The 27,208-nt window shown below is 40.9% G+C and overlaps 1 protein-coding gene across 1 annotated transcript; it reads left to right on the forward strand.

The window, feature by feature from the left end:
* Positions 1–2,132: 2,132 nt before the first annotated feature.
* LOC131660590 (uncharacterized) lies at positions 2,133–26,009 on the forward strand. The gene is made up of 7 exons (XM_058929852.1): positions 2,133–2,342; positions 2,472–2,627; positions 2,745–3,059; positions 3,231–4,280; positions 4,575–4,751; positions 4,965–5,123; positions 25,833–26,009. Exons 1-7 carry the CDS (start codon positions 2,133–2,135, stop codon positions 26,007–26,009), a joined length of 2,244 nt encoding a protein of 747 aa, XP_058785835.1.
* Positions 26,010–27,208: the final 1,199 nt, after the last annotated feature.

The following is a 27,208-nucleotide window of genomic DNA, read 5'->3' on the forward strand; positions in this document are numbered from 1 at the left end:
GAAACGCTAAAAAAAATGTATAATAATAAGCATTTGCATGTCATATTTTCAGGGATATTCAGGAGTTCACCCAAGTTGAAGATGGACATTCCTACTGATACTGTCAAAGAACGCACGAGGCATACCAGGGCTTACAAGATTCCGGATATTGATGTTTCGGGGTTGATTGGTTTGAGTTCTCGGTTGGAAGGGGAGGTTCTCCGTGACTTCAATCATGATTATGGCAATTTGCTCTCCATCCTCAAGACATCTTTCGACCCAATGGCTTTGATCACCTTGTTTCAGTTCTATGATCCACAGTTGAGGTGTTTTACGTTTCAGGACTATCAACTGGTGCCAACACTCGAGGAATTTTCTTACATACTCAACATCCGAATCACTGATGATGTACCTTTCATTCGAGTTCCCGAGGTTGTGAGATTTGAAAAAATAGCTGAAGCTCTTCACATGGGTATAAAGGAGGTGGAAAGAAATTGGAAGTCATCGGGCGGTGTTTCTGGTTTCTATCTTTGCTTTTTGATCAGTAAGGCTGAGGATGCGGCTAAGAAGGAGCAGTGGGTTGATTTTAGTCGTTTGCTTGCTATCATGATCTATGGTATTGTCTTATTCCCATCAAGAGAAAACTTTGTGAGTTTGGCGGCGATTTGTGTCTTTATGAACAAAAACCCCGTTCCAACGTTGCTTGCGGATGCTCTTTTTTCGATCCATGCGAGAAGTAAGAAGGGAGGATATGTTGTTGGTTCTTGTCTTCCGTTGTTGTATCGGTGGTTCATGTTGCATTTGCCGGTGAGAGGACCTTTTGTGCTCAAGAAGAGTTCCCTTAAGTGGTCAGATAGGATTGTTAACCTCACATCTTATGACATCAGGTGGAACTATTGTGTGGGGAAAATTTGGAGCATCATCACTAGTTGCGGTCAATATCCCAACGTTCCTCTCATGGGAACCAGAGGTTGCATTAGTTACAATCCCACGCTCGCCTATCGTCAATTGGGATATGCAATGGAAAGGGCTCAGAATGATGTAGAAGCGTTTGAATCAGTGTACTTTGCTGATGGTAAAGATCCTCCGGAGCTAGAGAAGATAGCGTATGCTTGGACTAAAGTCCATAGAAGGGATCAGACTACTTTGAGCAGGAAAGTTCCCATCGCCTTGGGTCCTTACCGAAATTGGGTTGAAGCAAGAGTGGCAAATATGTTGTTGCCATTTGCGAGGTCGTGTCCATTATATGAGCAACCTCCCGTGGTTTTATCTGATACCGTTGCGGCTGAACTCTATATTCAAACCGAAGCGGACAACATCAAGCTGAAAGCAAAGGACCGAGAGGTTGGCTTGGAGAGGTATTTTCAAGATCGCGAAAAGGCGGAGTTGGCTCGTAAGCTCAAACATGCGCAAGGTGAAGGTTCAAACATGACACATGCTCAAAGGCGATCTCATGACTTGATGGAAGAAAGCTTGTACCGAAAACAACAGGAGTGTGCGAAGTTGCGAAGGTCCGAAAGCAATAGCAAGAGAAGGATGCAGGATTCAGAACAACAGTTGATGGGAGAGAAAGCCAAGTCAGCTCGACTTGAAGAAGAGCTCGCAAGCCTCCGATCCCAGCGGAGAGGAGATGGAGAAGCTCATTCTGTTGTCAGACGATCCTAGTGCTGCTGTGGATTGGATTTGTTTGGTCTAGGGTTTGATTTGATGCATATTCTTGATGTTTGTCGCCCATGTCCAGGATTGTTGGATGGGGTCGCATTTTGATGTTCTGGATTTCTTTTGTATGCCTTATAAGCACATTGTGACACGGTTATGTGTTTTGTTTGTATGAACTCAAATTCTCGGTTATGTTTGAATGAAATATGCTCAGTTTGCTGAATTATTCTCGTGCGTGGATTGCTGTTCAAATATATTCGGTATCAGGGTTTCTATGTCCTATCCGAAGTGGGATGAACTCTTGGATACCTGAAAATTGACAAATATTTCATGCATATCATTCATATATCATACATGTCATGTATTTGCAGGTTTTGCAGGTCTTATATCTTATGTCTCACTGTTTTGTTATCAGAAGGAGTGCTAAGACGGCTAATCACCCGTATCCGACTAGGAGCAATTAGAGAAGGCAGATGGAACAAATTCAGGAACAAATGGTAGAGATGAGAGCTCAACTGACAGAGCAGATGAATGCGCAGATGGTGCAGTTTATGGAAGCATTGACTAATGTGACCAAGGGGCAGGATGACTTGCGAGTTCTTGTCGAGAACTCCAGAAGGAATGAGAATGGAGGGCATCCAGGGCTGTTTGACGATGTGTCTGGTAGAATTGACGATCATCATGATCCGAATGAGTTTGATCACGTGGGAGGGCACTATAATCCTTTCAATCAGCATCACGGGTTTCCACCTCCACCCCCGTCTCGTCTGTTGGGAAGGAGAGATCATCAGAACCGTGGTAATTTGGATTTCAATGTTGAGAATTTTGACTAGGTATCAAGGCATAGTGCTGAGGGTGCACATGATGAAGTTGAGAGGTATCGTCTGATTGAAGAACGTCTCAGAGCTGTTGAAGGCAAAGGGGTGTTAGGCATGGATATCAATGACTTGGGGTTGGTTCCCGGTGTGAGGATCCCACCAAAATTCAAAGTTCCATCTTTTGACAAATACAATGGAGCGACTTGTCCCATGACTCATGTCAAAGCATACTATCGCAAGATGTCAGTTTATTCTGAGGATGAGGGTTTTCTAATGCATTTCTTCCAGGATAGCTTGGCTGGGGCTTCCTTGGAGTGGTATGTTCAACTCGAACGCACTCATATTCATTCTTGGAGAGATCTTGTGGAGGCTTTCATTAAGCACTATCAGTACAATGTTGACATGGCGCCCAATAGAACTCAGTTGCAGAGTTTGGTTCAAGGATCTAAAGAATCTTTCAAGGAGTACGCTCAGAAATGGCGTGAGTTAGCTGCAAGAGTTCAGCCACCGATGACTGAACGTGAGATGATTGACATGTTCACCAGTACCTTGTCTGGACACTATTATTTGGCTTGCAGTGCTTCAGCTAACTTTTCTGAAATGGTGAGATATGGCGAACGTGTTGAGATGGGTCTAAAGATGGGGAAAATTCAGTTGGGAGCTTCTTCTAATTCTGCTGGTGGTAAGAAACAAGCTGAAGGTTATGCCAGAAGGAAAGAAGGAAATGCGGATGCCATATATGGAAGAAGGGGTTCGGGGAAAAGCAATTCACAGGTTAATGCTGTCATGATCCCAGTACCACAACAACAACAACAGCAGGGACAACGTTCCAGTAATGATCGCTATCCTCCCAGGACTAGGCCTCACAGAAAGATTGATCCGATTCCTATGACCTATGCTCAAGTGCTACAACATTTGCTCAAAATTGAAAAGATTACTTTGAGAGATGCTCCGAATGCTCCAGACACACAATCTCCGAATTACAATGCAAACGCACGATGTGCTTTCCACTCAGGTGCCGCTGGCCATGATACAGAGAGGTGCATTGCATTGAAGAACAAAGTCCAGGACTTGTTGGATCAAAAGATAATCCAATTCACTCCTACACCCAATATTGTCAATAATCCGATGCCTGCTCACGGAGGTTCGGGTGTGAATGCCATTGAGAGTGAAGAGATAAAAGTTGTATCTGAAGTGAGCTGTTTGACCTTCCCTCTTGTGTCTGTAAAGCAACATCTGGTCAATAGTGGCATCTTCCCAGGCTGTGAAGTTGATTGTGAGAATTGCAAAAGTCAACCCGAAGGTTGTGATGATTTGAAAAGTATGGTACAAAAGCTGATTGATGAGGGTCCTCTTCAGTTCTATCGAAGGTTGAGAGGTGCGAAGAGTAAGGATGGTGAAGTGTCTGTGATCTCAATTCCTTATGATTCAGTTGTTCCAATATGTATCCAAGTGCCTATTCAGATACCTGTCAGTATTCCATATGAGGAACAACCAGCAGCGTTGATGATTACTGTGCCGGGGCCTATTCCATATGAGAGTGAGAAGGCCATCCCTTGGTATTATGGTTCAGACGTATATTACTATGGCACGAAGGAGGAAGGCGAGCCATCTAAAGAGAAGCTTGTTGAGGCCTCAGTTGCAAACACTGATAATTTCGCCGGTACTGGTAGGATCACTCGCAGTGGTAGGGTGTTCTCCCCTCAGCTTGTTCAAAACAATGCAGATGCTTTGGCTAAGGCCAAAGGAAAACAAGTAGTGACCGATGTCCAGAATTCTCCGATTCAGAGCGGGGCACCTGATAGTGCTGTGTCTTCCAAGGATGTGGAGGAATTATTGAGAATCATCAGGAAGTCTGATTACAAGGTTGTTGAGCAGTTGGGTCAGACCCAGTCAAAGATTTCCATCTTGCAACTGCTGATGTGTTCAGAAGGTCATAGGGATGCTCTCTTGAGAATCCTGAATGGTGCTTACGTCCCGCATGAAATATCTGTGAATCAGCTAGAAGCGGTAGCCAATAATATCTCCGCTGGGAATGGTTTGGGATTTACGGATCGTGATCTTCCTCCAGAAGGGAGAAACCATAACAAGGCTTTGCATATTTCGATTGAGTGTAAGGGGAAGACTCTGTCCCGTGTTCTGGTCGATACTGGGTCTTCTCTAAACGTGCTTCCCAAATCAGCCCTAATGAGAATTGACTATGCTGGTGTGGAGTTAAGGCCTAGTGAGTTGGTGGTGCGCGCCTTTGACGGTTCAAGGAGGTCTGTGTTCGGAGAGGTAGATCTACCAATTCAGGTTGGTCCTCAGGTCTTAACTACAACCTTTTATGTGATGGACATTCAACCTGCTTACTGTTGTTTGTTGGGACGACCATGGATTCACAAGGCTGGTGCTGTGACATCCACTCTTCATCAGAAGTTGAAGTATCCGGTTGACGGTAAAGTGGTGACGGTTTGTGGTGAAGAGGATTACATCGTGAGTCACTTGTCCTCTTTCCGATATGTAGAGATCGAAGGTGAAATACATGAGACTCCGTTTCAAGCGTTTGAAGCTGTGAATGCTGTGAGAACTCCTCCTTATGAGATAATGAAGCCAGAAACGATTATGTCCTCTTTGAAAGATGCTCAGATTGTTGTTGAGACTGGAAGAGTGGAAGGCTGGGGGCAAGTAATTGACGTGCGTCCCAAATTTGACAAGAATGGTCTCGATTTCAATCCTGGAAAGCAGAATGCTGTGAGATCGCCCAAGTCTGGTGTCCTCAGCCCGATCAAGTTTGTGAGTGGGGGTGTCATTCAAGACGGTCAGGTCGACGCCATTGTCAATGGTGAAGAAGTGGACAGTGATTGTGACTTTGATAGTTGGATTCGTCCAAGTATTCCTGGAGAGATGCCTTGCAACTGGACAATCGAAGATGTCATCCAAGTTACACAAGCTCAGGAGTAAATTCCTTGTTTTTACTTTTCTTATCATGACATAATTCCTACGTTCTGCCCAAGGCGTAGTGAATCATTTGTAGGGCCATGCAGTTCGCATTTTTCAAAGTTAGTCATGAAATAAAAGGACGTTTTTGCATTCAAATGTTTTGCTCTTTGTCTTTCTTTTAACTTTTTCATTTTAAATGGCAATGTTTTTGCACACACTTGCACATATCTTAATAAAAATAAAACTAAAATAAAAACATCAATCATGCAGATGTTCCACTACCACGGATTCCATTGGTAACAGTTCCGCTATTGCTTATTATGATTTTGACAATCCGATCTACCAAGCCGAGGAGGAAGCTTATGAAGATTGTGATCTTCCCGACGAGTTGGCTAGATTGTTGAAATAGGAAAAGAAAGCGATTCAGCCGCATCAAGAGGTAATCGAGATGGTAAATGTTGGTACTAAAGAGCAGGTCCGAGAAGTTAAGATAGGGGCTGTGCTTGAGAACAGTGTGAAGCAGAAGCTTATTGATATGTTGAAAGAGTATGCGGATATCTTTGCTTGGTCCTATGAGGATATGCCAGGTCTTGATACAAATATTGTGGTACACCGTCTACCTCTCAAGGAAGATAGTCCTCCTGTCAAGCAGAAGCTTCGAAGGACTCGCCCAGATATGTCTGAGAAGATTAAGAAAGAGGTTGAGAAACAGTTTGATGCTGGCTTTCTGCAAGTTGTGAATTACCCTCCGTGGGTTGCGAATATTGTCCCTGTACCCAAGAAGGACGGAAAGGTTAGGATGTGTGTTGATTACAGAGATCTGAATAGGGCGAGTCCGAAAGATGATTTTCCTCTTCCCCACATTGATGTGTTGGTGGATAATACTGCTCCTTTTAAGGTGTTTTCCTTCATGGATGGCTTCTCTGGGTATAATCAGATCAAGATGGCACCAGAAGACATGGAGAAAACAACGTTTATCACGCCGTGGGGAACTTTCTGCTATAAAGTCATGCCTTTTGGGTTGAAAAACGCAGGGGCAACGTATCAGCGCGCCATGGTGACTCTTTTTCACGACATGATTCACAAAGAGATTGAAGTGTATGTTGACGACATGATTGCAAAGTCTCACACTGAAGAAGAGCATTTGGTTCACTTGCAGAAGTTATTTGAAAGGCTTCGGGAATTCAGACTGAGGTTGAATCCAAACAAATGCACTTTCGTAGTGCGATCCAGAAAACTGTTGGGTTTTGTTGTTAGTGGGAAAGGTATTGAGGTCGATCCTGCAAAAATAAAAGCTATACAAGAGATGCCTGAGCCGAGAACAGAAAAGGAGGTTCGTGGTTTCTTAGGGAGGTTGAACTACATTGCTAGATTCATCTCTCATCTTACGGCCACTTGTGAACCAATATTCAAATTACTAAGAAAAGATCAGACGGCCAGGTGGAATAATGATTGTCAAAAAGCATTTGAAAAAGTGAAAGAGTATCTGCAGGAACCTCCGATACCAATGCCTCCAGTTCCAAGAAGGCCTTTGATCATGTACCTCACAGTTCTTGAAAATTCAATGGGATGTGTGCTGGGTCAACATGACGAGTCTGGCCGAAAAGAGCATGCAATATACTACCTTAGAAAAAAGTTTACCGACTGTGAATCCCGATACTCACTGCTCGAGAAAACTTGTTGTGCTTTGGTGTGGGCTGCTCGCCGGCTGAGGCAGTATATGTTGGTTCACACCACCTTATTGATTTCCAAGATGGATCCTATCAAATATGTTTTTGAGAAGCCCGCTCTTTCCGGAAGAGTAGCCAGGTGGCAAATGATCTTGACTGAATATGATATCCAATATACTACCCAGAAAGCCATCAAAGGTAGTGTGTTGGCAGATTATCTTGCACATCAGCCTGTCGAAGATTATGAACCGATGAAGTTTGAATTCCCCGATGAGGATGTTTTGTATATCAGGGATTGTAACATTCCTAGACCAGAAGAAGGACCCGAACCAGGATCGCGATGGACGCTCGTGTTCGATGGTGCCTCTAATGCACTCGGGAATGGTGTTGGAGCTGTGATTACTTCTCCATCAGGTTTTCATATTCCGTTTACAGCCAGAATCTGTTTTGATTGCACTAATAATATGGCTGAGTATGAAGCTTGTATCTATGGTATCGAAGTTGCGATCGATTTGCGAATCAAGTACTTGAAGGTTTATGGGGATTCCAATCTTGTCATTAGCCAGATCAATGGAGATTGGGAAACTCGTCATCAGAATCTGATTCCATACAGGGAGCATGTGATGAGACTCATTCCATACTTTGAGGAGATCACATTTGAGCATATTTCTAGAGAAGAGAACAATATTGCTGATGCTCTCGCTACTTTGGCTTCCATGTTCAAAGTGAAATGGGCTAATGAAGCGCCTAATATCACCATTAACAGGTTGGATGAACCAGCATTTTGCTTTGAAGCTGATGTCGAATTAGATGGTAATCCCTGGTATCATGATATCAAAAAGTTCCTCGAAACTCAAGAGTATCCTCCCGAAGCGTCGGTGACTGATAAGAAGTTTCTGAGAAGGTTTGCAGCTAAGTTCTACCTTAACGGTGGTGTCTTGTACAAGAGACATCATGACGGTGTGTTGCTCCGATGTGTTGTTAAGGAAGAAGCTTCAAAAATTATAGAGGAAATGCACGAAGGTGAGTTTGGTACCCATTCAAGTGGGCATACAATGGCTAAGAAGATCTTGAGGGCTGGTTACTATTGGTCCACTATGGAAACTGATTGTCATAACCATGTCCGAATTTGTCACAAGTGCCAGATCTATGCTGATAAAGTACACGTGCCGCCTGTGCCTTTGAATGTTTTGACTTCTCCATGGCCTTTTGCAATGTGGGGCATTGATATGATTGGAGAGATTAAACCTACTGCTTCTAATGGGCATCGCTTCATTTTGGTTGCCATCGATTACTTCACTAAGTGGGTTGAGGCCGCATCTTATGCGAATGTCACCAAGTAAGTGATTACTCGCTTTATCAAGCACAACATAATTTGTCGTTATGGGATTCCTGAAAAGATCATTACGGATAATGGATCGAATCTTAATAACAAGTTGATGAAGGAGCTTTGTGAGTCCTTCAAGATCAAGCATCACAATTCTTCTCCGTATCGTCCGAAGATGAATGGCGCTGTTGAAGCGGCCAACAAGAACATTAAGAAGATTGTGCAGAAGATGGTAGTGACTTACCGAGATTGGCACGAGATGTTACCCTTTGCCTTGCATGGCTATCGCACCTCTGTGCGTACATCGACTGGGGCAACTCCTTTCTCGCTTGTTTATGGTATGGAAGCAGTACTGCCTGTTGAAGTTGAGATCCCTTCCTTGAGGATTATGAAAGACGTCGAGCTTGACGAGTCAGAATGGGTACAGAATCGAATGGATCAGTTGAACCTCATTGATGAGAAGCGTTTGGCAGCTATTGGTCATGGTCAGGTGTACCAAAAGAAGATGAGAAAAGCTTTCGACAAGCGGGTACGGCCCCAAAGCTACAAACCAGGTGATATGGTGCTCAAAAGAATCATTCTTCCTCAAGGTGATCCTCGAGGCAAGTGGACTCCGACGTATGAAGGCCCCTTTGTTGTGCAGAAAGTGTTCTCTGGCGGTGCCATGATGCTTGCAACGATGGATGGCGAGAACTTTCCGCACCCTGTGAACGCGGATGTAGTCAAAAAATACTTCGCATAGACCTGATAGAAAAAAAAGAAAGAAAAAAGAAAAGAAAAAGAAAAGAAAAGAAAGTGAATCAGGCAAAAGAATGAAAAAGAAACAAATATACCCGCTAAGTTGAAAACCCGAAAGGGCGACTTAGGCAAAAAAGGGACAAAAGAGAATGACTACATCTTGCATGCCACCTTGGCAATCACTCTTCATACATGCTTAGGACTCCCGACCGAGGGATAAGCGAGACTCCGTGTTCTTGAGTTCGCACCTGGCGGCTCAAATCCCTAAAGCATTCGCAAATTCCAATCACTTTGTTTAGGGCTCCCGACCGAGGGATAAGCAAGACTCCGTGTTCTTGAGTTCGCACCTGGCGGCTCAAATCCCTAAAGCATTCGCAAATTCCAATCACTTTGTTTAGGGCTCCCGACCGAGGGATAAGCAAGACTCCGTGTTCTTGAGTTTGCACCTGGCAGCTCAAATCCCTAAAGGCTCTCACAAACCCCGTCGGGTCCACAAGTTTGGTGACATTATCAGATCGGGCAGTGATCAATCCTAATGAGTACGGTCTTCCAAAGCAAGGAGATGAGAACGTCGAGGTTATAAAAAGGGTAGCGGGATCGAAACCAATGGATATCCGTTTCACATTGCCATTTCTCTTGTACTCAATAAATGTGTGGTTACCTCTTACTAGGAACTACTTCTGAAATGTATTCGCCCTCTTTCGGGCATGTTTTTAATAAACTTCTTTTCATCTTAAACAACTGTTTTCTTTTACTGTTTTGTTTGCATAAAACGTCCTGGATTTGTGTTAAACTTTGCATATGAAAACTGCTTTGCTTTTACAATACATGATTAGAAATGATAAAATCTTTGAAATTACTTCAAAGTCTTGTGTGACCAGGATGGCAGGCCAAGATGTCATGCTATATCCTGGGGCATTTTTCACTTGTTTGTCTCGCAGGTACGTCCTTGCAAACGCTTCGCAGCAGCATATTGACAGACATAGCTATGAGAGATTTTCACTCCCCAGCCGAGTGCATCCTAACGAGAGATTCTCATTCCCCAGCTGAGTATATCTGGATGAGACTTTCTTTGTTCCAAGATTCTCATCTCCTCATCAAAGCACATCTTGATGCATTCTCTATGTTCCAGAGGTCTTATTCCCCGGCGGAATGTCTTCTCCCCAGTTGAGTCATGATTGGATGGTAGCTGATTCCCCGGTAAGCTCTTAATGAGGTCCCTTGACCGAGTTCCTCATTCTCCCCAGTAGAGTGTTTCTCTCCCCAATAGATTGACCTGTTTTCCCCAGGAGAGTCATCTTGTTCCCCAGTGGAGTTGCCTTAACAAAAGGTTCTTTTGCTAAGTTCCTTATCCCCAGCGGATCTCTCATACCCCTAGCAGATTGCTGTGCAGAAGCATCCATCTTCCCCACTGAGTTTCTTTCCTCAGCAAAGATTCACATGCATCTTCAGCAGAATCTGTTTTCCTTCAAGGATTTCCCCAGCTGAATGCGTCCTATACAAGCAAGTTGGTTACTTCCCCACCGGAGTTGTCTTCATGACTTGACTTACCTTCACATCCCCAGGATGTCGAGATTTTGCTTCTCCAGTGAAGTTTCTAGGGTAGTCCCCAAGCATTCAAGTGGGCTGTTCTTATCCCCAAGCAGGATTTATTCCTCAAACAGAGCTCGCATCCAAATTTGATCATCTCCAGCAGATTTCTCATCCATCTTTTCCAGCTCGCAGTTTGTGACCCTTGGTCACTCATCTTGTCCTCCCCGTAGAGTTCCGTACTCTCTCTCTAGGACTTCTTCAGCAATTCAGTGCTCATCCGTTGCCTCCCTAAGCAACGTTCGAATCATGCATCATTTGCATTGCTTTCTCAAAAGCGTATAACGTCTTCCTTCTTAGGAACGTTATTCCACAAACATTCATACATGCATCATGCATAAATCATATCATATCTGTCTCTTTCTGCAGGAAAGTTATCCAGATTTAAATGTTCCCCAGAGAGCAACTCGCCTAGTCATTACAGGCGCTTATCCTGATGTTTTGAATCAGAAGAGGATTGTTCTACTTATTTTCTGACATAGCTCAGATCAGTTTAAAGACATTCCTATTCCCGATGCCCCCAGACCGGTGGAAGATATTTGTTCCTATCCTGATATTCAGCTCAGTTGAAGGAACCGCCTCCGGATCTCCCAAGATCTTACGAAGGAGCAAGCCCTCTGATACATCATATCAGTTGGAAATATCTACTCCCTGACGATTTAGTTCGTTCAGAAGAAGAAATTCGTCTGCCCAGTCCTGATGCCTAACCATTAGTTGAAGACGCTTTCTTTACCCGGCGTACACAGTTCGGAAGAAACATCCGTTCCTATCCTAATATCCCGTTTCAGATTAGTTGAAGGAACCGCCTCCGGATCTCCCGTGATCTTACTAAGGAGCAAGCCACTGATATCATCAGATCAGATGGAGATGTTTGCCTGATCGACTTTGTCTTTCAGATGAAGATTGTCCTACTTATTTTCTGGCATCATGTCCAGATCAGTTTAAAGGCATTCTTTCCCCGGCGTACACAGTTCGGAAGAGATATTGTTCCTATCCTGATTCCCAGCTCAGTTGAAGGAGCCGCCTCCGGATCCCCGTGGTGTTACGAAGGAGCTAGCCGCTAATTCCCAGATTAGTAGGAATATCTACCTGCTGATTTAATTGCATCATAAGAGATGTCTGCCCAGATTCCCAGATCATGATTCCCAGATCAGAGATACCTATTACCCGTTGATGCCCAGATCAACCGGCGTATCTCCTTCGATTCCCAGATCGATTTAAGACATCTATCCCGATGCAAGTTCGGAGACATTTGCTACGTCTGATACTCAGATCAGTCGAGATGTTCCTTCTCTTGATGCCCAGATCATTTGAAGTGTTTCCCCTGCCTGTGGGTGCCCGTTCCTCCTTTTTTCACAAGTGGGAGTATATTTATTATCCGGATCAATTGAAGTTTTTTCTCCCTGCCTGCGGGGTGGTACATTTCTTTCTTGTTACAAGACGGAATCTTCTATTGATCAAGAGTGCAAATTTTCGAGTTCATTCTGGTATTCAATCTCCTTCCACCTCAACGGTTCGAAACTTTCGTTTCTCACTCGTCAGGTTCAAGAAGTTTGAATAGGGGCAGCTGTTGCACCCCAAAATTTGCCCTCTTTATTGGAGCTATAAGTTAATAATGACGTTTATTTCGTCATTCAAAAATTGAAGAAAATCAATAAAGAGTTCTCGTGGTTTTAAAGAGATGCAATGTGAAAAATGGTTTAAACAGTGGAAATACGAGAAAATTCGCAAGTCATATTTGGAAAGTGATATGAGCTAAGTTCCCGCGAGGTCTTGACTGTTTTGACGATATCTACAACTTTCGGGTTCGGCTCGGAAGCCAATTCTTTGAGGAAGGTTGCCAGATTTGCAAATTACTTGAGGTTTCGTAGTGAAAAACAATGCTGAATGAAGGGTTTCGGACCTCAGAAAATTCATATCTCCTAATCCGCTCGTCGGATTCGCTTGAAAATTTAACTGGAGCTCCGCACCATCATTACCAAGATTTCATATGTTCGGACCGAAGGCCAATTATGCACGGGAAATTCCCAGAATTTTAAGGATTGTCGCATTGTTTTGGTAAAAAGTGTGTTTTCGAGTATGTCGCGCCGAATTTGAAAATTCATAACTTCTTCGATTTTTATCGTATGAAGTCCATTCCGGCGGCATTTTCTCGGAAATTTCGTTAGCTTCGTTTCTTCGTCACACATGCTTGTTCAGATTTTGAGCCGAAGATAGGGTTTCATCGAGTTCTTTGAGCGGTACTCACAAAATTCTGCACAGTTGCACCAGATGAATCGGCGTTTCTCGCCATTCAAACGCGCATATTTTCTTCATCGCTTATCGGATTGAGACGATTTTCACCGGCGACGAGTCAAAAATTTGGTCATCTTCACAGTGGCATTAGTTTCGTTCCGGGATTCAGAGCCGAACCGAGTTTCCTTAAAAACGAGCGAAAATAAGACGCATTGAGGGCAATTTGGACATTTCGCGTTGACAATATATAAACATTTTGCTCTTCACAAATCAAGGGGGACTCTCATAATTTCAATTCACCAATTCTCTTCACAAACACTTTCTCTCAATTCTCTCTCAATTTTCATAGATCAAAACCACAAATTACATAAAACTTCCATCAAGATTAATCAATCTTCATCAAGATCAAGAACATGGATTGAAGAGTCAAGATCGAAGTTCGAATTTCTCTTCCTCTTCTCCTAGCATCTCGCGCGCCCTCACTCTCTCTCCTTCCGGATTTCGTTCGAGTTCGTGTCGCGTTCGTGTCGTGTTCGCGTTCGCATCGTGTTCGGGTTCGTGCTTCAGTTAGATCTTCATTCGGTAAGCTTTCGAATCTCAAATTAAGTGCTTAATTGTTGATTATTATGTGAATTCGGATCTAGATCTACCTCTTGTTCTTGATTAATTGATAATTGATGATGATTGATCGGTGAATTTGTTTATACTTTGTTCGAATTTGTCGTGTTCATGTGAATTGTGTTTGGATTTTATGTTGATTGCATATAATTGTTGCTCGTTGATGATGAATTGTGATATTCGTGTTCGAATCCGTGATTATTGGATGATTTTGTGTGCTTAATTGTTGATGTTCATGTATGTTACTTGTGTCGCACTCAAGGTGTTTGCACAAATGCATGTGTAGTGCTTTTGCTTAATATTTGCCTTGCTTGACGCGTCGCACTTAGCATGTTTATTGATATGTGACTCACTTGATTCGTGTTTGTTTGCTCTAATTTCAAGTTGGAACGGTTTTGGATTGAGTGCGAATGGCTCCGGAGCCTTAAAAATGCATGAAAACCTGTTTTGCTACGCCAGGAACCGGGTTGTCCCAGGCGGGAACCGGTTCCCACTCAATCCAAAATTGCTGGTTTTCTGTGTTTTTGTACCAGGAACCGGGTTGTCCCTAGGTGGGAACCGGTTCCTGCGTTGTTTTTCCCCCTGTGTTTTTGCACCAGGAACCGGGTTGTCTCTAGGTGGGAACCGGTTCCCAGCTGTTTGAAATGTTGTTGGTTCTGTGTTTTTGCACCAGGAACCGGGTTGTCCCTAGGTGGGAACCGGTTCTCAGATTCCTGAAATATTCAATCTCTGGTTTTTTGTACCAGGAACCGGGTTGTCCCTAGGTGGGAACCAGTTCCCAGTTTTCTGCCTCTGGTTTTTAGTACCAGGAACCGGTTCCTGTGTGCAAATTTTGTGTTTTCTTTTATAACTTCAATCTTGCATAACTTTTTACTCGTAGCTCCGATTTGCACGTTCTTTATATCGTCGGAAAGCTTATGAGATATACTATCTTACTAGATGCTTTGTTTTCATTAATTTGTAGATCATCCATGTTTGATTTCTCTTTGATGTTTCATTATCCATTTCACGTTTACCTTACTTGTCGATTTCCTTTCGTTTTATGGTAATAACGCAATTCCAATTGCGATGTTTGTTATCTCTAACTTGTGTGCTAGTGTGTAAGGCTCTTGGATAGACACCGATCGACACTTGTTACTTGTGTGTTCCGTTTCACTTACGGAACACAATCCTATTCACTCGTATCGTGTTCTCACCCGGGAGACACGATCACTATTACTTTATATCTGCTTGTTTGGTTTTCTTGTTCCTCGTGCAGGTGTATTGTGATCATGCTTGATGCATACGTTGATCGTTGTGCGCTTTTGTGGCTAATCGGTGTGCTGACTATTTGCTTTTGCTTTGCTAGCTCGCTTGCGGGATTCTACTTTCTTCGCTTTGCTTCGCTTTAGTTTACGGATCATCATCCGTTTGGTATTGATCCCGTTTCATTTTACTTTTCTCGCACTTTATCGCTTTACCGCATCATCCAATAACATGAGAAGTAGGACCTAGACATGCATCTGGCCAAGTCCTCGAAAGAGGCTCTGTTTTTTGTTGGTGTGTTTATATTTGTGCTTTGCGGCAGGGAGTCACGGTGTAATAAGTCCTATATGGCACTCCGTTAAGTCCTCATTGAAGGCACGCGGGAAGGGTTAGCAATCAACCCCCGCCTAGTCTCATCGAGTATGTTCAGTATGCGCACGCTTCGCGTTGCTCGCTTCCGAACCTACACAAGATCTTGTTATCGAGTATGTCAGGAAAAGGGTTCATGTAGCCGGACCCCCGCCTTTCCTATAGCTTGCGTCGCTCGACGTTGATGCTCGGTGTACGCACGCACCGTTTTCCTTTACGATCCGTGACGGCTTGGTTGCTGAGAGGGGTCCGCGCTTTTGTCTATAGCCCGATCATTTTCGCGAGGTCTAATGCTTGGTTGACTTGGGTTGAGCTGCTCCCCTTGGCTATGGCGGGACCGCTTTTCTACCATTCGGTCAGTACCGATGGTTTGTTTGCTCTACAAGCGGATGCTCGTTTGTGTGATATTCTTGTGTGCTTTCCCTTTTCCCTCGTAGGTTGTTAGCTTAGTTTAGACTTGTACCCTTTGTATGATAACATTAGGTAGCGAGCTTCCCCCCCTTAGCTTAGGTCTTCCTCATGCATTCTTTAAAACACAAACCACACTCTTTGATTTTCTTTTCTTAAGAACTTGTTATTTCCGCTCCATTCCCAGCATAAGTCTCCAAAGGTCGAGCAGCGGAGTGCGAATGTAACTCGTTCACCTAAAAAACACAAAACAAACAAAAATTAGTTAGCCGAGCTACGGTAGCTCTGATTATGCAAAACAGACACGTAGGCAGCGGGGTAGGGCCCGTGCGAGCACAATCCTTTCTTTTCCCTACATTCTGCATTCATTTTAGTCCAGATTAGCGTAGATTTGTTATAAACCCATATTTTTAGACACAGGCGTGGATACCATCGAATACGATGGGCGCGAGGGGTGCTAATACCTTCCCCTCGCGTAACCGACTCCCTTACCCTTTTTCTCTGGTCGTGAGACCGTTGTTTTGTTTTGTGGTTTGCTGGCATTCCCTTCCTTTTCAGGATAAATATGTTAGTGGCGACTCTGTTAATTTTCGCGGTAGCGACAACCTCTATCAAAGGTTGATTTCCCAATCAAGGGGCAAGAGGATTTATTTTCCTCTGGCCATTCGTCTTCCAATTCAAAGACACAGTAGCTATCAAGGGGCAAGAGAATTTATTTTCCTCTGGTCGTATGCCTTCCAGTTCAGGGACACGATACCTATCAAGGGGCAAGAGGATTTATTTTTCTCTAGCCATATGCTTTCAAATTCAAAAGTACAAGTATCCCGAATCAGAGGCGATGACCCACTCGATATGGTGAGCTTGATTCTCAAAGAAGGAATTCTTCAGACAAAGACGCGACCAAACCATTTTCTAATGTTGTTAACTAAATTCCTAAAGATCCTCGAAAAGATTGCATTTGCATTCATAACATCACATAAAACTAACTTTTCCTTTCAGGTCGACCAACTGGTCAGACAAATACCATCAAAAAATCAATCTCTGTCAGATATACATTCTGGAAAGCATATCCCTCCAGACATTCTGAAGACACCTACATCAGATATACATTCCGGAAGTTCGAACCCCAGACATTCTGAAAATTCCAATCAGATGAACATTCTGGAAGTTTAACCCCCAGACTTCTGAAACATTCCAATCAGATATACATTCTGGAAGCTCGAACCCCGGACATTCTGAAAGTTCCAATCAGATATACATTTCGGAAGCTCGAACCCCGGACATTCTGAAAGTTCCAATCAGATGAACATTCTGGAAGCTTGACCCCCAGACTTCTGAAACATTCCAATCAGATATACATTCCGGAAGCTCGAACCCCGGACATTCTGAAAGTTCCAATCAGATGAACATTCTGGAAGTTTAACCCCCAGACCTCTGAAACATTCCAATCAGATATACATTCCGGAAGCTCGAACCCCGGACATTCTGAAAGTTCCGATCAAATATACATTCCGGAAGCTCGAACCCCGGACATTCTGAAAGTTCCAATCAGATGAACATTCTGGAAGCTTGACCCCCAGACTTCTGAAACATTCCAATCAGATATACATTCCGGAAGCTCGAACCCCGGACATTCTGAAAGTTCGAATCAGATGAACATTCTGGAAGCTTGACCCCTAGACTTCTGAAACATTCCAATCAGATATACATTCCGGAAGCTCGAACCCCAGACATTCTGAAACATTATTATCAGATACACATTCCGGAAGCCCGAACCCCGGTTACTCTAAATCTCTACACCAGTTCCACAACAACAACGCAAGCCAGATGCACCTAAGCGTCGATTCACCAAAATCAATATGTCGTCGGCTCAAACATTACAACATCTGTTGAAGATCAGATTGATTAATCTGAGGGATGCTCCTAAGAATTCTATCACCTCTGGCTATAAACTCAATGCGAGGTGCGCGTACCATTCCAACATTCCTGGACATTACAAAAACAATTGCTGGACATTGAGGAATAAGGTTCAAGATCTAATCGATAACGGGGAAATCAAATTCAACCCTCCTGAAACTCCTGTGGTGATCACCGCTCCTATGCCTAGCCATGACAAGACTGATTGACGTCTAGACGGACGAACTTTTGGATCATTAGATCTACTTTCATTTGCAAGTTTCTTTTCTGTTTGTTTAAACATTTGACTTATGATAGACATTATATGTTTTAATAATCATCATCAGTGCATTGCATATGTTTGTCTTGAATAAATTATTTCGCTATCACTCATTTTAAATTACATCTTTACTTTGCATATGTTTTGTGATATTTAACTCTCGCTAAAGCTGTGAACCTTTTAAGGGAGGATGACGAAAATGATACCGCAACCTCATACAGTATGCTTTTGAACAGACTATGTTGACGATGTACAGGCATTGTTTCAAATTCCCAAACAGTGGAGATATAAGGATGTTAATCCCTCGTCAACCCCTTTGAGCCTAAGAAGTAGAAGTTTCTTTCTTGTACTAATGAAAACCCTTGATCATAACCTGGGGCAGGGTAGTTCTCAGTTAATTTGGTTGTGCATTCTATTTTAAGAGAATCATTCAGTACACCTTTCAACAAAGGTTTCAATCACAAGCGTTCATCCGCACACATCAAAAAGTGTTGGAGATGTCAGTCAAAAACCAATGAGGGCTCATCAATCAAGGCAGTTAATATCTTTCAAAAAAAATGAAAAAACATATATACAAAGAAAAGCCTGATAAGTCAAAAATCAAAAAGAAGACTCAGGCAAAAATCAAGGCATCCCGCTGACTATAAGCTCAAAATAGACAGTTCAGGCAAAAGTTAGGGATATCAAAAAGATGAAAAAAAAAGAAGTCAATAAACTCCTGAACAACACAATGTTGTGACTACCAAAAGGAAGAAGTGACTGCCATCTCAAAAGTTCTCTTTGCTTGTGAACCATCATCATTATCAAAGGTGCAAATCCAAAAGTCTCTTGGAACCCGAATGCATAAGCTGAATTAACTGAGCTTAGGACTGAAGATCATCACGAAGAGGGGTGGGTACAATCAAATTTTGAGCCTTTATCCTTTGTTTCTTAAACCGAGAACCAAGCCACGTTACAACCCTTGAAAGTCCTAATTGAAGCATGGTTAGTTCGAAAGCATACTGTCACCAAAAAGGTATCCCGACTCCTTAAAGTTTACTAAAATGCTGAGTCGATATTTCGCTTCTACAAAATAGCATGTGTTTACAAATATCACGCTTCGCCCAATCAATCTGGGGCAATCAAGTCAAGATTCTGAGAATCTCTTAAGGATGCCAAAACAATCAGGGGCATGCATCCAAGTAGATCTGAAGCTACTTCTCAACCAACATAGGACATTGTCTGGGGCCTACGATTACTAGGGGCACGTCGCCCATAGTTTACATCTCATAAAGTCCTCGCGAGGCGAATCTTTCCAAAGTTCCTACTAACTGGGGCAAATCTATGCAAGTCCAGTTTGACATCTTGATCAACATTCAGTGGCGTGTCCTAATCAAATCCAGGAATGGTAGTTACTATAATGCTGGGGGCATCTTTCGAGACACCCATGTCTCCTCAAAAAGCCAGGTTCACAAGATCATATCCCCACAGAGTAATCATTAAGAAGATATCTTCAAATGCTCTCGTCCCGACAAAGACATGGCTCCCCAACAGAGTTTACTCTCCAACACTTGGCTCTTCTCCAACATGGTTTACTAATATCTTTTTTTCCCAATCAAGGGTACATCAAGTTACTGATCATCCCCAAGCAGAAATCATAAATCCCCAGCTGTGTATCTTCAAAACAAGATCAAACATTAAAATTACAAACAATAGAAGGATTTATTTTCTCAATCATAGCATAAATCATGTCCATACATCATGTATCATAGTAAATTCATACATAACATACATACGCCTCATTGCATAGGCATAACACTCTCATTCATTTCGAAAATTACAATGCATGCATCACGATATTGCATGAGATTAATGTTTCTTTTTCAGCCTATTTCTACAATCAAATGAACATTATCTTCCATATATAGCGCAGAGATAGTCAAGTCAACGATTTAATTCTGACGCTCATTCTAGACAGAGATTTAGTTCTGACACTTAATTCCGGGTATTCTCCAGAGATAGTGCAGAAATGATCAAAACCAAGATTTAATTCTGATACTTAGTTCCGAGTATTCTCCAGAGATAGATATCCTCCAAAGATAGTTCAGAGATAATCAAAACAAAGATTTAATTTTGACACTTAATTTTGGATATCCTCCAAAGATAGTTCAGAGATAATCAAAACAGAGGTTTTATTTTGACACTTAATTTTGGATGTCCTCCAAAGATGGTTCAGAGATAATCAAGACGAAGATTTAATTCTGATACTTAATTTTGAATATCTTCCAAAGATAGTTCAGAGATAATCAAGATAGTTATTTAATTCTGACACTTAATTTTGGATATCTTCCAAAGATAGTTCAGAGATAATCAAGACAGAGATTTAATTTTGGCACTTAATTCCGGGCATCCTCCATGAATAGTTCAAAGATAATCAAAAGACTTAGATCTAATTCAGTTACTACGAACGGTGCTGACACGATCAACCTCCAATAAACTTTCTCTCAAGTTGGATGGCATCTTCAAGCCCATATCAATCATATATATGCTCCAAACACCTGGATGGCATCTTCAAGCCCATCTCCGACAAAGGCAAATTTCTTGGTATTCTAGTGTTCAATCATCTTCCACCTTCAGATACCGACTGGTATACAAACCACTCTACATCTTCAGGTTTAAGATAATTGAACAGGGGCAGCTGTCATACCCCAAAATTGGCCCATACTATTTCTCCTATTCACATTCAAATCAAAGCACAAAGCTCAAGAACACTTCCATACAATAAAAAATGAAGGACTTATGACTTGCACAAGTTGGGCGATTTTGAGAGAATGTACAAAAGGCAAAAAGGAGAATTTTGAGTTTTAACTACATGGGCCCAAATATTTGACTCCAAACTTGTCCATGGGCCTTAAAATGATCTTTGAAATAATTATTTTATATTCATAGTATTTATCTTATTTAAATTGAATTTTAATTCATTTAAATATTGAATAAATCTTTGTAAAATATGGAAAAATTATTTTAATCAAAGATTTGATTTCCAATCAATTTTAAACAATTAAGATGGACCAATGGTCAATTTATATTATTATTATTATTATATTTATTTTATATATATATTTGATTTTATCATTTTAAAATCAAATAAAACCAAATAAAAATCATAAAATAATTATATGATTGATACACCAAATTTTTTCCTTAATTCATTCAGATCAAATCAAATCCAATGGCTAAGATTAAAAATAAAATATGCATGGTGTTCAAAAATTGGAATTATTTTATGTAAAATCTTTGCATATTTCCATGTCATCAAAAGATTGGATTTTCCTTTAGTTCTTTGACCTAATTCTCTTCATTATAAATACCTAAGCTCATCCATGCAGTAAAAGGACGAAAAAGAGGATTGGCTGCAAGAGAATAGGGTTTCATGAGAAAGAAAAACTCAAAACTAGGGCATAATCAAAAAGCAATTCTGCAGCGAGTATTAAAGGATATGGTCACTCTATCAGCTTCCTGAGGTTCTCAAAAGCCTAATTGCATCATCAAGAAAGGCCCAGCACGTCCAGAACGCGGTCGTTTAAGCTTCGCCGGAGGACCCGTCGTTTCGCTACGCCGGAGAAGAAGGGCAAGACCGCCGTGAATGGTGGTTTGAACATACCCAGGCATGGTCAACGCGTGCGTGGCAATTCCAGGGACACTCATTGGTTGGTCAGAGAACAAACGCTCTCTCCCTATTCACGATTGGTTGAAGCGTAACAATAGTGGGCCCCAGTTCTATTTTATTGACTTTTCATTTACCACTATGTTTTCTATTTATTTGTATCATGAAGATGTAGTGACAACAAATTGAGATTGGTGCAGATGGTATGTATAGGACGTTGTTGAATCAAAAGGGTGTGGGTTTGAATCCCCTCCCAGCGTATTATTTTTCTCAAATAAGCAAACTACAGATTCAATGCGCGCTACTCACAAAAACCCATCATGCTCCCTCAACGAGAGCCCTCAGATCGAGCCAACAGTGGGATCCAACGTCCTCAAGCCTGCAGACCTATCATGGTCCCTCAGAAGCCTAACACACCTGATCCAAGCTAAGTTTCTCTAAAAAATTTATTTTTATTTTTTTCAATTACATAATTATCTTTGATTCTCTTTTTTATTATTATTATCATTCTTTTGTTATTTATTTGTTTTACTATAAATCATTTATATAAATAATAGTTTCATAATTATCTATTTTTAAATCGAAAACTCGATTTTCTTTACAATCCTTTAATTTTAATTTTTATTTATACGCTTAATTAATTAAAATATTAGGTTTAACCTTATAATTATTATATTCTATTCTGGCTCATCTAGCCATCTTATCCATCTTATCAAACTTTCGATTCCATTAGCCTTTTAGGGTTTGTTCAATCCCATTTATTTGTTTTATAAAATAGGGTTTATACCCATAGTTAACGAACCTTAAATGCACTAACACTTCTCTTCTTCATGTCAATTCTTCTTAGGGTTAATCAGAAATCCTCTGCCTACGCGCCCCACCAATCGAAAGCTAAGTTTTTTTTAATTCTTTTCTTATTTAAATATTATTTCTAAATTTTTCCCTTTTGCCCAAAATAGGGGTTACTTCATCTGTTAATGAATTTCTCCTACACTCACCCCCCATTGTTTTCTGTTAATTCTCAGATGATCAGAGTCAATCAAGGGTCCGAGGAAGATCAAGGCTGAAGATGTGCAAATTAATTTTATGTTTAATTTTTCCCCCATCCCTGCAAGTGTTTATTGTAATAGCGTAGGACATTTAAACTGCTTTATTTTTCTGATGTGGTTAGTAACCCTAGGGAGTGCAAGATTATTAACTGAATATAGCTCACCTAATACAAGATAAATATCTGAATCAAACCACGTGATTGCTGCACACACGCACCTTTAGGGTACCCCTCTTGTTGCCTGTTGCCTTCGATTTCGATCAAATAGTCAAGTCCCTTCGAGCGTAGGGATACCTTAGCATATGCTGCCTACGAATTCAAATCATCATAGTCCCTCGGAATAAAAGATCATAGTCCCTTCGAGTTGCCTACGAACAAAATGATCTCGTCCCTCGATGTTGCCTCGATTAAATGGTGATAGTCCCTTCGATTGCTAAGGTATCCTTACATGTTGCCTATATGACTATTATATCCTTCCCTTAGACTATCTGCCCTCTTCATGGTAGGGACAGTCTTGTAGTGAACGATTATTCTCGATGACCCTTCGATGACCCGCACATCCAATTCAAAGACTTTCTGCCCTCTCATGGTATGGATAGACCCTTTCGCCCAAAAGACTTAAAGAACAAGAAAGACGAACTTAGGGTAGTTAGTTCTTAATTGCTTGCTCATTCAAATCAAACTTCAAAATCTTTTCACACCTCCCATTTCAAAACAATTTCAAACAAGGCTACGCTTATTTACAAGGTAAAGTCCTTAACGAAATCTTTTTACTATTCACACACGACACTTCAAACAAATCAAACAAACAAGTGAGCTAAGCAATTAAGAGCCCATGGATAACCATGGATGCAAAGGATGCCTCACACCTTCCCTTTGTATAACTTACCCCCCGAACTTAAAATCTTTTCAAAAGGTCTTTCCTGTTCTTTTTGCCTTTCCAATTGGATAAAATAAAAGTCGGTGGCGACTCTTGCTATCCGCACATTTCGATAAAGTCAGTTCACCGTATTACAAGAGGGCATGGAACGGAGTAGGTTTACATAGGTATTGACCTTGGAAGATGCTTGAAGATCTCTGAATTTGGACTTAGATCTGGCACGCCACCTGTTTGTAAAAATGCTTGCGCGTGACCTGGATTCTTGCCTGGCCATATGCGTGACTTAGGCTTAGCGAGGAGGTGACTTTGGAGCTTCACTATCGATTCGATACTCACCCAAATGGATTGATATTTGTTTCATTTTGTAGAGGGCATGGCAAAGAGTGGATTCATACCAAGTTTGAATTTATAGGGTTCCTTAATTGCTCTAGAATTGACTTCAAATGTGGCACACCATATGTTTGATGAAATGCTTCACGTATGGCCTAAAATCTGCCCAACTTGGTGACTTGATCCACATGAAAAATCTCAACTTCAAACCTTAATAACTCTTCAACCAAGCTTCAAATGAAAAAGTGTCGTTTGCCACGTGTAAATCTGGCCTGAAGTGGACTGCTCTTCAAACTTTTTAAGAGCCAAAATATTTCTAAGTATAAAACTTTCCATTTTTGATTTTTTCTGTTTTTGGCAACTTTTGTCAAACTCCTGATTTTATTCAAACTTTGACTTCTCTTGACCAATTTTCCACCAAAAGTCAATATTTGAGTGATTGACTTGATTTTGACCCAAAAGTCAACTGTTCTGATTTTCCCCGATCTCAATGAAATTCATGATTAATCAGTTTCTGACCAATGGAAGTCAACTGAACACTTCCATACAGTCATCATACCATCACTCCTCATAAAATCAGCTCTTGATTAGTGTGTCGACCAAAAAGTCAACCGTGTTGACTTTGGTCAAGAAACCCTAATTCAGGATAATCAGATGAAATTTCAGCTCGTATTTTCTAACCAATGACCCGACTTGAAGGTGAGGAAACCCTGATTCAAGAATGCCCTTAGAAGAATAATGCCACAAGACCAGACCTTGGATCTTTATATTTAATCAGAAGTTCTTTGTGCCAGAAGCTCCCTTTTAGAACAGGTACCATGACATGAATACATGAATTGGGCCATGACCTAAATGATGTATGTATATGTGTCATACCCCAAAATTTGCCCGATCAAATCTACGTCAACTAATTAATCAGGGGTATTAAATTAAGGGTCATGGGGTTTAACATTTCGATTGTTAAACCCACTCTCTTATAAAAAAAATCCCGAAATAAAATGGGGTTCAAATTAGAAGGTATTTGGGCCCAGTCATTTGGCCCATCTATCTTATTTTTTGGGGATTTCAGATTTTTGTATTTACTCATTTTTTATTCAACTTACTATTTACTTTTTTATCATTATTATTAGAATTATGATTTTTGTAATTTTACTAACTATTATTATCCATTACTATTAGGATTATTAATATTATTGTTAGGAGTATTATTATTAATTTTGATAGTATTATTAGGATTATTAAGATATTTTTATTATTAGGTTTACCATTAGTATTATTTTCAAATATTATTATTAGTAATATAATTAGTTGCGCAATACGCCCATTAGGTATAGAAAACCCTAATCTTGACTAATATAAATAAAACATTTTTTTTGTACACAAGAGGAGGCCAAATTCGATTTTCACACATATTTTTCTTATGAGGCAAACTCCATTCCACAAACCTTTACACGTATATAACTTCACACCAACAAATTTTCATAAAATAAAAAATTCATTATATTTCTATGTTAGTTTCTAACGCACTGTTGAGAATTCACACACAAACCCCACTTTCTAACTCACAGAAATTCTCAAAAGGAAAATATAAACAGAGTCATTGATTCAAGTACTTGGTGCAAAATATTTCATTAACGAATTAACATTTTTTTCATACGATCAAGTTTGCACTTTGTTTTCAGGACACAGAGGGGAAAATCGTGAACCAGAACCCCAACAAAAGAATAAAAACCGTGGCACTCAAGGAAGTGTGAGATCCTGGTTTTGTTCGATTCAGACTAGTTTAAAGGATTCCAATAGCTTCATCACGGCTTGCTGATGAATTCCAACCTATCTCCATCGATTCACGCGGCCTGGAACGTACAGACATAGCCATGTTCGAACACCATATGTTTCGATTTTGTTTTCATACATGCTTGCATTTTTAATATGATTCGGTTATATATTCATGATTAGAACGATATTGTGTCGTTTCTGTATGGTTAATTGAATTTTGGTTGCTTTTTGGAGGATCCGCCATTGTTAGGTTTCAAATCTTCAAAATTGGGATTTCTTGTTTGAGGCAAAATCACACCTAATCGTGGGCGCTATCGTACTCAGGAGGCAATTGCGAATTGATTCGTGACCTTTTCTTGAATTTACATTACATATTGTTGATTTTGAGAATTTTGCAGGTTATAGCTACAAGAAGTGTCGCAGCCGAATTGCGTCTGAACCGTAGCAAGCCAATCGGAGAAGAAGAACAGTGCAGGCGCGCATTTTGGATTCAAGTTATTTTGGTTTTTAATATATATCTTGTGTTGGCAGCCTATGAACAACAAGTGAAGATGGCGCACGTGCCATCTAGGTAACTCATCATGTACCCTCACTCACAGAACCGTTGGACAGCCAGCAAACAAGATCCAACGCACATGGAACTGAAGGATCACCATGGACTTTCACAGGGCCGATACACAGGATAACTGCCAGGTTTTTTTATATATTTTTTTATTTAACTATTTGGATTAGGTTTTAGTTAATTATATTTATATTTAATTAATTAATTTAGTTAGTTAGAATTAAGATAATGCAATCAATTAGGATTAGGTTATAATTAGGGTTAAAAATCATTTTCCCCGATTATTCGATTATGTGGATTATTCGACTTAATCGATTTAATTAGTTTTAATTATTATAAAAATCAATAAAACCTCTAAAGGTTTATACTATTAGGGTTTGTCCAATCCCACTGCCATTTGGCAATACATTTACTCTTAATTAATTCTCTTCTCGACCCGACTAAACCTATTAGTCGCATTAGACAAGAGATAAAAAAATATCAAATCTAAAATACATTCAATTTGCTGCCCGCGACGATCGAATCTATCGATCAGAGTAACCAACAATGCCCATTAATCCGTTAACTATAATGACCAAACTTATTGATCATCGCAACTAATGGTGACATATTAAATCAGGGTTGTACGCCCAAAACATTCAAAACACACTAAACCACGACACTACGGATTTTCATCCTTTTCAATCAGTCAACTCAAAATGCCTTTCAAGTCAAATTCAAACTACGATAGGCCATTCAAAAAGCCTTCAAACACCTCCATAATCAATTCTAAGGCGTACAATCCTGTGCCCGAACTACGTTGACTCTGATTCTCCCTAAGGATCAGATACGTAGGCACTTGGATAACCAAGGCGAGTCCCCTCCCTAAAATCTCAATTTTTCCCTATTCAATTCCTTAGCTATTAACCTTAACTTTTAGCCATAAAACTTGACCCTTAGATTCAAAGCCAAAAGGAAAGGGTTGAGGGTGCCTAACACCTTCCCTCGACCTGATTATAATAACTTATCCCGATCTCTAAACTGCGTAGGATTTCCGATTCGCCCTTCAGAATAGGTGGCGACTCTAAACCTTTAATTTTAGGGCAGGTTGCTACAATATGAATTATAAGCCAGATAAATAAGGGTAGGACAAATTTGGGGTATGACACCTATGATGTTCTAAATGCTGCAAACTACTGGTCAATACTCTGGTTCTCCAAATGAAGATCCTCA

Source organism: Vicia villosa, linkage group LG1 (genome assembly GCF_029867415.1).
Source record: "Vicia villosa cultivar HV-30 ecotype Madison, WI linkage group LG1, Vvil1.0, whole genome shotgun sequence".
In the NCBI taxonomy this organism is placed as follows: domain Eukaryota; kingdom Viridiplantae; phylum Streptophyta; class Magnoliopsida; order Fabales; family Fabaceae; genus Vicia; species Vicia villosa.